This window comes from Sarcophilus harrisii, chromosome 2 (assembly GCF_902635505.1).
Source record: "Sarcophilus harrisii chromosome 2, mSarHar1.11, whole genome shotgun sequence".
In the NCBI taxonomy this organism is placed as follows: Eukaryota; Metazoa; Chordata; class Mammalia; order Dasyuromorphia; family Dasyuridae; genus Sarcophilus; species Sarcophilus harrisii.
In genome coordinates this window covers 338,749,035-338,761,175 of record NC_045427.1, presented here as the reverse complement: position 1 = coordinate 338,761,175, position 12,141 = coordinate 338,749,035, and the positions used below count along the sequence as shown (strand labels likewise).

Sequence of the window (12,141 nt, the reverse complement as noted above, 5' to 3'; positions counted from 1 at the left end):
TGTCTGAGACCAGATTTGAACTCAGGTCCTCCTGACTTCAGACTTGGTACTCTATCTACTGCGCCACCTAGCTGCCCCTTGCCACCCCATTTTAAAACTACTTGTGAGATTTGTTTCCTTTAGGCTCTAAGCTACAAACTTCCAACTACTCATTCAGTCTGAAGATCATGGGATATTATGGGACAACTGACTTGGACACTCAACATTCCCTAGATATTACTGCTGCCACCTTCAGATCTCACACTTTCTCTCCTGGCCTGAACCCCCATTGTGCATAGGGACAGTTCTATGGCTCTTGTCAGTCTGAAGCAGCTCCAGAAGATGAGACCTCTGTCCCTTTGCCCCAAATTAATTTGAGAGTAACTGCTTAAGGGGGGAATGATGTAATAGAACTGTGTCCCCTGTTCTTTGTGGAAAGTAGGCCACCTCAGCCCTCTTTGTAGTGGCTAGAAACTGGGAACTGAGTGGATGCCCATCAGTTGGAGAATGGCTGAATAAATTGTGGTATATGAATATTATGGAATATTATTGTTCTGTAAGAAATGACCAACAGGATGATTTCAGAAAGGCCTGGAAAGACTTACATGAACTGATGCTGAGTGAAATGAGCAGGACCAGGAGATCATTATATACTTCAACAACAATACTATATGATGACCAGTTCTGATGGACCTGGCCATCCTCAGCAATGAGATCAACCAAATCATTTCCAATGGAGCAGTAATGAACTGAACCAGCTATGCCCAGAGAAAGAACTCTGGGAGATGACTAAAAACCATTACATTGAATTCCCAATCCCTATATTTATGCCTGCCTGCATTTTTGATTTCCTTCACAAGCTAATTGTACAATATTTCAGAGTCTGATTCTTTTTGTACAGCAAAATAACGGCTTGGTCATGTATACTTATTGTGTATCTAATTTATATTTTAATATATTTAACATCTTCTGGTCATCCTGCCATCTGGGGGAGGGGGTGGGGGGGTAAGAGGTGAAAAATTGGAACAAGAGGTTTGGAAATTGTTAATGCTGTAAAGTTACTCATACATATAACCTATAAATAAAAGGCTATTAAATTTAAAAAAATAAATAAATAAAAAGGAAAGTAGGCCACCTGGCCTGGGGAAATTCCTAAAAATGATCCCACCCTCCTACCTGGTTCCCATTTGAAACTTCCACCTCCAATTAATCTGGGAATCACTTTGGTCTGGGAAACAATCATCACCTTTTTTTGATTTGGAAATTAGCCCCTAATCACTCTTTAGCCCCAAACCATAGAAGGCTAAATAAAAACAAGATTTTGTACCCAAACCTTTGCTATCTTCATAATCAGGAAGCAGCCTGCTAAGGGAAATAGTTTCTCAGTGAAAATAAACCCATTTTTGCCAAAAAACCTCACTTAGGGGCGAGGATCAGGTAGGTGGCACAGTGGATAGAACTCCAGCCCTGAAGTCAGAAGGACCTGAGTTCAAATTTGATTTCAAACATTTAACACTTCCTTGCTGTGTAACCCTGGGCAAGTCACTTAATCCCAATTGCCTAAGCACAAAAAAAAAAAAAAAAAAAAAAAAAAAAAAAAAAAAAAAAAAAAAAAAAAAAAAAAAAAAGAAAGAAAGAAAGAATGATCTGCATGTTTCCTGAAGGGACTTCACTATTTAGATCAGGGGTCCTCAAACTATGGCCCGAGGGCCAGATGCAGCAGCTGAAAACATTTATCCCCTTCACCCAGGGCTATGATGTTTATTTAAAGGCCCACAAAACAAAGTTTTTGTTTTTACTCTAGTCTGGCACTCCAACAGTCTGAGGGACAGTGAACTGGCCCCCTATTTTAAAAGTTTGAGGACCCCTGAAGATATTCCATTCAATTTTGTTATGTTCCCCCTCTCTGATGATATAACCCATGCTCAAAGATGGCAATTAATTCCACCCTCAGAATGTGTCAGTTAATATGTATGGGATTTGTTAAGCATGCCTGCTTGCAAAAAGCTTGCATGTTGTCATTGACTTCAGCTGGTTTTTGCAAGTTTTAGGCCTGAGCCCCTTATCAGAAACTGTATGTTTAGCTGCCCCCATGCAGATCATTCTTGCAAAACATTCATATTTTTACATGATCACTTTTCTAACAATTCCTCCTGTGCCTGATGACAAATGAGATTTTAAAAAAAGGGGGGTGGGGGGAAGGCCACAAGTTCAAACCACAAAGATGTTGTTTGCCTGGACTTTGGTTCTTCTATGGACCTCCCACCCCTTGGGTTATGACAAAATACCTTTGTTTCCCCATTCTTTTCTCTTGTTGCTGGGGAAAGTTCCCATATTCAAACTGAGAATTCTGAAACCCAACCAATGGGAGGAAGAACCAGAGAGTGGGTTTTGTACTTTGTTGAGTTCATTGTATTCCCTGCACACTGTTTCTGAGCACAACATGGGCAGTATCCTTTCTACAGAGACTCTCTATTCAACTGTCTCTTTTTAAAGATATCCCTGTGGAATTATCCCACACAAGGAATAACATATAAGGGGTGGAGAAGAGGTCAGAGGGCAGAGTGGGGGGCTTCTGGTTAGGATCTATATAATCCTGTGTTTGCAGTTTGCATATTGCATTACTTTACTGACAAACACCTTGTCGTTTGGGAGTTGTTCTTTATCATGAGATTGTAATAAACCCCTTTTTTCTTTTCTTACTCTGAGAGACTCTGATGTTAATTTGGGTTCACTGTCCCAAATAGCTTTAATCTGGAAGAGTTCAAACCAATTCAAGCTTTGATGGGAAAGACAAAATAACAGAATATCTTTTTGTATTTGACACACTCTCCTTGAAGGAGGTATACTCACTTCTCCAGAGAACTGAAAGTTGTATCCTTCAATCTCTCTGAATAAAACATCACAGGCTTCAAAATTGAGTCTAGAATCTTGTTTCTTACTGGTTCATTAGGAACTGCCTACCTTATGGCAGCAGGTTCTCTAGGAATTTTGCCTGCTTTATGGCGTCTTCCTCCTTGTTTCTTTAACAATGGGAAACCAAGTAGCAATGGCCAAATCCTCTCCTTTCTACTTTAATATCATCTTTCCTATATACCTCCTCCTTTCCAACGACACTGCCATAGTGCAGGCTTTTACCTCCTTATACCTCGGCAATTACAATAGATTGTTATTTAATCTACTTGCCACAAGTCTCTATTCACTCTATCCACTCTATCCATTCTTTTTTTAGCTGTCAAACTAGTCTTACTAAAAGACAGATTTGATCATATCACTGCTAGATCTAATAATCTGCAGTTGTTCCCTATTGCTTCCAGAATCAAATATGAAATATTCTTTTTGACTTTAAAAACTTTTCATAAGCTTCTTATTTTCCCTACTTCTTAAATCTTACCATCCTCAATGTACATTGTGATAATAACCTCCTTGATGTTTCTCATATAAAAGTGATGTTCTGTATTCTCACTATAAACAGTTTTGCTGGCTGTTCCCCAGGTTTATAACATTCTTCATTCTCATCTCCATCTCCTAGACTGCCTGGTTTCCTTCAAGTTTCAGCTAAAGTTGAACCTTCTGCAAAAAGCTTTTCCTAGTTCTCAATTTTTGTGCCTTCCCTCTCATATTTACATATATATATATTTGTATGTATATATGTATAAAATATGGTAATAGACATATACTTAGCTTGTTTGTACATGTTCTCTTGCATATTTAACTCTCCCATTAGACTATTTTTGCATTCTTTGTATCATCAATACTTAGTACGGTGTCTATAACATACTAGGTATTAAAAAAAAAAAAAAACTATCTAGTTGACCAATTTGAAAAGCATATAACTAATGAGAATTGAAAACATGCCATAAGAATGAAATGCTCTAAGAATAATTTTAGGATTAATTAGAAAGAATGGAGATTTGTACTCACTTTAGTTGGCACTTTCACTTCTTCAGAAATGAATACCTCCTCAATTTGGATTGCATCTTTGGGAAAATATCCAAAATCTTTTCCTTTCTATAAAATGAGGAAAAATAATATTATTTTTTAAAAATTTCCCTTAAAGCAATGAAGATTATTGAACCTCATTTTCTCCATTGCCCAGTTTTTAAAGAATTGTTTTTTTACCCACAGAGTTTTGATTTTATCACCTCAAACTGTTTCCAAAATAGGTCTCATACCCCTGAGAAAGAGGCCATTTAAAGCACTTCACACTTTATAAGCTATTATAAGTACACAAATATTAAAGTTTTCAAAGAAAAAAAGTCTTCATTCTGCATTATAAACAGAAACTTATTGGAAACAATTGCTGATAATTTATAATCAATCTAAATCTAAGTCCTATCCTACTTATAAAAAAGTAAGTAGGATAAAAATAATAATAAAAAACCCGAGTTTCCTCTTGTCCTCAGATATCTAATATAGATAATTTTGAGATTCTAATTTATCGAATTTTTAAACAAAGTATATTTAACAATCCATTAGAACAATAGTAATTTAATTTTCAGCCTACACTTGGAGAATCATTTTCCTAAAACATTTATTCTCACTTTGACCACTCCCTTCAAGGGTGATTCTTTCCAGGGGATCAAAGGTGAACTCAAATAATCTTTTACACACACCCTAATTTGGTCAAAGAGTAGAGAAAGTATCTACAGCACTTAAATGAATCAGTTAAGGGCTCCTGATCTGGTCAAAGCCTTAATTGCTTCAAAGGAACAGTCATTCCTGGACTAATAGTAGAGAGGAGAGCAGATAGTTAATAGAGAACTGCTAGTTAAAGAAAGACTGAAAGTTGCTCTTTCAGATTGATTCAAATGCTTCAGACTGAGATAATTTTTTTAATGTTTTCTTAATGTTCCTAAACAAAAAAATGAGGAGGAGTATAGAAGAGAGGTTTGTTGCTTCCATGATGTGAAAGAAAAAATATCCAAAATGCTAAAATGTCTTTGCTTTAAATATGGAAGTCAGGAGAGATAAGCAATTTGTATTAAATTTTATTCCCTTATTCCTACCATTGTAATGTAACTGAGGCAAGTCATATATTAGGTTTTTAATATTTTAATAGAGGAGAATTTAGGCTAGCCAGTCAGATAAGGCTCTTGCCTGAAAGATAGCCAGCCCCTAGCAATTAAAATACAGACCTTTTATAGGGATCCAGCTATAAGGGAAACAAAGGCAAGGGGGGAGAACATTGGGTAAGTCATAATTTCAGGAAGGGTCATAAATTCTGATAAGAAGGTCAAGAGACAGAAAGTCTGGGGCAAAAAAAGACAGTGAGTATTATCCAAGCATTTGAGATAAGCCATCTGGAGTTTTATGACTCATTGAAATGTGAGAGCTTAATGGGATAAGGAAAGGGAGGGTGGCCATAGTATTTTATTCAGGGTATAGTATAATAATTCAGGGAAGCTGAGGTATTATGATTTAGGGAAACTGAGGTATTACACCACAAGGTATTCTGTGCACAACAAAGGCAAATTGATAAATTCAGGGCTGCCATGACATTCATGTGGCTTTGATATAGCAGAGATGCAAATGTTACACTCCTAGAATTCAGGGAGTAAATAACTGGTAAGGATTCTATGTTTTGAGCAAAGGATAAGAGAATGGAAAGCTATATCTGGGTAAGCTAGTCTATATCCTCGGTCTATCCCAATCATAAAGAAAAAAGGACCAATTTGCATTAACTCAGCATCAGCAATGGTACCTAGTTCGGTAGCTGTTGCAATTACTTTAATTCCAGTGAAGTCATATCCTATGGTACTGTGTCTTAATTAAGATACCACTGTATTATTTTGCTTAGTTTCATGTGCTTTCTAATAAATTTCACACCTTTAGAACATGATCGGCCTAAGAACAGTCTTCTTTTCCCCTTGTCTCTTCAGCTGCACAGACCTGCCCTGATGATATAATTTTTTTTTCAATCCTGTCTGTCTCTTCATGAATCCATTTGGGGATTTTTTTGGCAAAGATACTACAGTGGTTTGCCATTTCCTTCTCCAACTCATTTTACAAATGAGGAAACTAAGACAAATAGGGTTAAGTGATTTACTCAGGGTCATACAACTAGTAAGTATCTGAGTCTAGATTTGAACTCAGGAATATTGTACCAGTAAGCTACAATATTAATTCCAAATTGATATGTGACCTAAATATAAAAAGGATCATAAATGTAGAGATCTTTTTTGTTTGTTTTTGTTTTTTTTAAATGTAGAAATCTCAAAGGTCATCTAAAAATAGCCAAAATGGTGAAATTTAGAGAAAGCTAAATTTGGAGTTAAGAAGACTTGAATTCAAATTCTGTCTCAAACACTTATTAGCTGTGTAAATCTCTTTACCTGTGTCATCAACCTCAATTTCCACATCTGCAAAATGGTGATAATAAAAAGCAACTACTTCCAAAAATTATTGTCAAAATAAAAATTTGTAAAAGTACCTTATAAACTTTAAAATTATATGTAAGTTAAGGTATTGCTATTATTATTATTATTATTATTATTCAAACAAACTTATTTTAAATAGGTATTTCAATGGGATTAGAAATACACTAGGTATTTTTCTGGGACAAAAGGATTCTATTTAATATGTTACAAATCCTTTCAATTCCTCCAATTAAAAAAAAAGAATGAGAGGGGAGGAATAGGAAGAAGAGTTGAGCCTCTGGGACCAATGTTCACACCATAAGCAATCCAGTAACCTAACTGGGCTCAGGAAACTGCTGATAAACTCTGAGTTCAGGTTTTAAGATTCTACTTCAGAGAGTTATCAGGTCATTCATAAAACTAAACTGTTAATCTCTAGCTTAAACTTCCCATGCCAAAAATATAGGATCCTAATATAGGTAATAATACAAACAAAAAACTCTAGGAATATCCCTCTGTATACAATCTGATCTCAAGTAACAATATACCTGAAAAAAAGAAAGTAACAATTTTTTTTTACAAAATAATTAGGCTTAGGACCTAATTAAGTGAGGACCATCAGTGAGATAAATAACAATAAGACATTCTACTCAGGACTGTTGAATTCAGTGTATAATCATGACTGGATAATGCTTTAGGTGAAGAATAACTTCTATCTCTCAATAAAAAGATTGGAATAAAGGTTGGTGTCTACATACTGATTTGTTCTGATTGATTTTACTTATTATAAGGAAGAGGGTAAAATCAGTAGGAAATGTTAGTGATTTAAAAAAAAATCATCAAATGACTTAAAAAAAAAAAAAGATACAGTACAGATTTTAAAGCAAAGAAATGGAATTAAGACAAGAGAAGCAGACAAAACTTTCCGGTGTGTAAATAAAATGATATGCAAAATGGTATACAGTCCTTGAGATGAAGAGGCAGAGTTTCAGTTTTAAACAGTGGCTGTGGTTGTTAACACTATATGTATTTAATGAGGAATGGACACATATTTAGCTATTCTGCATACTTATACAATTTAGTAATAAGATTATTAGTCATAACATTTTTTTGACTGAAAAACAATGATACAAAGTTATATATATATCTATTTTCCTTTACAGGCATTAATCATTAATTTATTCAGGTTAATAATGACTTAGGAAAACAGTCTGAATTAGTGAGGTTTCTGTGAACCTCAATCTATCCAGACTTTGAGACAAATAAATGTTGTTTTCCCTATGGAAAATATGTTTCCCTCGTTCCTAGGCAATTATTCTTTCATTTACAATAGTATAATAATAATTCTATAGAAATATGTCCATTCCCTTTTCACAGAAAGTATACCTTTGCATCCAATGTATTGTTCATTCTTTCTCACAAATAGCCAATTTTGTTCAGATTTTTAGATGTTTGAAGGTTTTATTAATATCTACAAAATGTTTTCATAACTTTAGATGAAAGTTCATTTAGAAGTGCAAAATATATTTTATTTGTCTTTATCATATTCCATTCTAGTTATTTAAACATTGGTTCTGAATTCGGTGTTGAACAAAATACTTACACTCCCTGCCCACAGATCTTCTCTTTCTCCTGAAAGTTTGGCATAAACAGATATCTCTTCTCCTGTTTTGAAGTTCAAGTACTGGCAGTCAGGTCCTTTGTAATCTCTTATGGCCACAGCTCTACTTATTAAAGCTACATAAACATTTAAAGAGAATATAAATTTTAAACACATATTTAAAAATAACCTATCTCTATTGTCTTCTTGCCACATGTCATCTTTTATATCAATTGTTTTAATATGCATATGCATCTCAATTTCCTCATTTGTAAAAGGAGAGGATCAGTCAGACTCATACTTCTAGCTCAAAATCTGAGTATTCATCATGATGTTATGGAAAAATTTAGAGTTAGAAAAACTCATTTACAAAATTCCAGCTGTATGAAGTAGAGCAAAATTATCCTTTTGTGGGAAATTTCCTCACTCTAAAAAGAAAGGGGTTTGATTAGGTTGATTTTAAAGTTTTTCCATTAATTCTGACAAATCCTATTAAAATTCCTTTGGGGTATAGCTAAGTCCTCACTCAACTGCTCTACTATAAAGCAATCTTTCTATGTAGAGGGTTGGAACTCTGTAGAAGTATGCTTTGAAACAGGGATACTTACAACAAAGTGTTAACTCAGTGGAATTGATGATAAAATGATTCTCTAGTTTACATATACTTAGTACTTAGCATAGTAATGTAATATTCTACAATTGGCACATACTCAGTATGCTGTAATGATGTAATTGTAATAGGGTATTTAAGGGCTGAGAAACCTGGGGACACAGTCAGACTGGGACAAATTGTGAAGGAGATAATAAATACTTTAGACTCCATTCCTGACCAGCTTCATGGTGATTATCCTGTTGAGACCAAGGCCCATCCAGAGGTTCTCCAGAAAGCTAGCCCGGACATTACATTTTCCCATTTCAATGTTTTTACTGATGTATTGCTCCTATTGTAGTATTAATCATCTCATGCATATTAGGTCTTGCTCCCTAATCTGTATAATCTCTTTGAGGGAAAGAAAGTTGTTTTACATTTCTGTCCTATTCCTGTCAGTCCTCAAAAGATCCATAAGAGATTCTCAAAAAAAAAATTTATTAAATGAGTAATTTACCAAATGCCTAAGATTAATCTTTCAACTTGAACATAACATATGGTATATGTATACATTGTAAGTATCTTCAAAATCAATTCATATTTATAGTATATATAGTATATTATATGTATTATATATATGTAGCATATATAATATATAGTATAATGACATTCCTCAATGAAGATTTGATTTAATAAGACCACTAATTAAATTTAAATTTCACATAAAATTACACAAATTGGAATGTCTTCTTTATTGTTAATCTAAATCAGAAGTTTCAAACATAGGACCCAAGGCTACTGCCAAATATGGCCCAAACCAGATTAAAATAGAATTGACAAATATTTAACAAAATAAATAAAAATTTAATAGTATGTAGATACCGTTAACATGGGCTATATAAGTCAATATGCAGCTGGGGGATTCTCACATATGGTTTAGTTGTTCTGTTTCTATTTGAATTTGATATCATTGATCTAGACTATGACCCTATAGATATAAAAATGTGAGAAAAATAAAAATTTGAGACAGAAAAATAATTGCAAATGTGCTGTTGAGTGATAAGTCTTGTTCTTCACATTAATTTACTTTTCACAAAAGGGATTAAGAAAAAGTATTTTTTCAAAAGTTTAGAAATAAAGATTACATATCAGATATACCATAATTACTTATTTGAAACCATTTTAATATATTAGGTTAAAATTATACCACATATGATTAGGAGACTTGGGTTCAAGAACATATTTTAGATTATGTTGATCACAGGCAGTTATTTAACCACCCAGAATATCAGGTTCCTGGTCTATAACATGGGGGAAATAATAACTATTGTTCTCAAAGAACTGTCATGAGGATGGAATGACAAATGTAAATAGAATACTTTGCAAATTACAGAACATTATAATGTCAACATAAAGATAGATATAATAGTTGAAATATTTTTGTAATAGATTTAGAAAGAAAATCTAACTTAAATTTTTTCTATACATAAACCAAATCTTTCTATGAGAAAAGTCTTTGTTATCAGTTAAAGGTTTGCATAATGAATTTATGAAAAATTAATAATGAATCTCTGAAGATTAGGGATGCTAAAATTATATATGTATATGTATATATGTTATATGCTTAACACTATAAGTCATTGGCTCAAATATATATATTTTAAACTGTTGGAGAATGAGATTCAGAACATGATTGAAAATTAATAAATCTTTTGTTATATAAATCAGAAAGAATATAAAAAGAAAGTAGTTTATATCTTTATATATTCCAGTAAGTAAAATGGTTAATAAGTGGGAAAATAAAATGGTAAATAATTAAGTACATGTTAAAATGCTAAAAATTTTGATTGCAATATTTGGGAATATTTCATTTAAATTTATACTGAACTTTGACCCTTTGACCATTTCTATGAAATAGTATCACAGAATACTTCATAGACAGTTTACAAAGTCATCTTTTACCCAATGGTATATCATTTTTATGCCAGATATTTTTATTTTAATATTTATGCTATATATTTATGTTGCTATTTTCAGTGTCATTTTGGAGCAAATCTATAAGGAAAAAAAAAATCAAACTTACTTTCACATTCCACATCGCCGCACTTTTTAAACTCTGCCAGTAGTTCTGTACTCTCCATGTTCTTTATTAAGGAAATGACTAGAAGGAAAATTCTGTGAACTCCAAATTGTCCCATGATAAAATAGAAAATAGTAATTCAGAAAATATTCAAAATAAATTTTTCTCATGAAAATACTGTCTCCAAAACAAGAAATTCATTTTTCACTTGCTACAAAAGAAGTCTTTAAAAACCTTTGGTAGATTTACTTCCTTTCTGTTTGCCGGTTTAGTTTACAATGCTCTTTCTCAATCTGCCTTGACAGCTATTTAGATAACACAAGTATTTAATTATTAACAGATTTGTTTACTTTGACTAATATTTTTTATAAAGGTAGTTCATATAAATCTGTTTCATTTAAAACTACATTTTTTTTTTTTTTTTTTTAGCACGGATTTCTTTGAATGCACAACAAGGAAATCTTCCTGTTAGTCTTCAAAAAATGCAATCAATGAATACAATAAATTGACGATTTATATGTGTATAATGTTGCTTTTAGTTGTAGGTTGGATATAGAGTAAGTAATAACTTGTTTAAAAAAAAAAATCCACTTTTTTGACTATTGTGGAGAAAGGTGTTAAAAATATAAGAAGTAATTTTAAATTTTATTGAAAAGTACATTTATTCCTATTTAATCTAAAAAAAAATCAACTCAATTAGACTTTGATTTCATCCTACAGTAACTAAAATATGGCAAGGAAACGTTTGAAAAACATTAGATTTGTGGAACTAAATAGAAGTAAAGTGTCATGTTTCAAAATCTTGGAAATGCTTTAAAAAGTCCTTTTTTCCTACAAGATTTCAATACTTTTGTTCAGGTTCTACTATACGAAATCAGTTGGGATTATCTCTATTAGTGTCTGAGAGAAGCAACTCATAAAGACATAGCCCCCTCTAGTGTCTAAAGCAAAAGAATACAACAACCACTACAAAGAATGGCAAATATCACATTATTAAAACTAGATGAGTTTTGTTTCAGGCTAAAAAGCTTATATATAATGTCCGGGCTAGTTCTCTAGAGGACCTCAGGGTCAGTCAATGTTAGGATCAATCAAAGTCCTTGGTCTTCAGAGGGAGAAGTGAAGGAGGCAGGCAAGTAGCCACAAGTCTTGCCAAAGATCAATTCTGGACTCTGGAGTCCTGAGCCTAAAATCTCTCTTCTCCTCATCCTTTGGCAGAGCAACTCTGACTCTCTCCCTCAGCCCTCCAACCAATGCCTATGATTACCTCACCACCACAATTCAGCAAGCACCAGTGGTGAGGAGAGTCATCATATCATTATCTCATCTAAATAAATGTATATAGAACCATTATCTCATATCCACTAGGTTATTACCCTTAGTGCTCTGTTGTCTGATTCAAGTACGCTTTTTCAGAGTTTCAGCCTTCTACATCTCCTGCTTTCTTTTATTTTACAACACAGGTGGTCATGCCTCCCTGACTTCTCAGGGAGGTGAGAACCCCAAACAGGAGGTGATCACCCACCCCACCCCC

At 33.4% G+C, this 12,141-nt stretch overlaps 1 protein-coding gene across 1 annotated transcript in view; it reads right to left on the bottom strand.

The window, feature by feature from the left end:
* Positions 1–10,755, bottom strand: part of MIA2 (MIA SH3 domain ER export factor 2) — a 129,163-nt gene extending 118,408 nt beyond the window's left edge. Inside the window, exons 1-3 of the mRNA XM_031952963.1 lie at positions 10,611–10,755; positions 7,942–8,075; positions 3,904–3,990 (exon numbers count right to left, since the gene is read on the bottom strand). Coding sequence (XP_031808823.1) covers positions 3,904–3,990; positions 7,942–8,075; positions 10,611–10,725 — 336 coding nt within the window. The 5' untranslated portion in view covers positions 10,726–10,755. The remainder of the gene's footprint in view (positions 1–3,903; positions 3,991–7,941; positions 8,076–10,610) is intronic.
* Between the last annotated feature and the right edge of the window lie 1,386 nt (positions 10,756–12,141).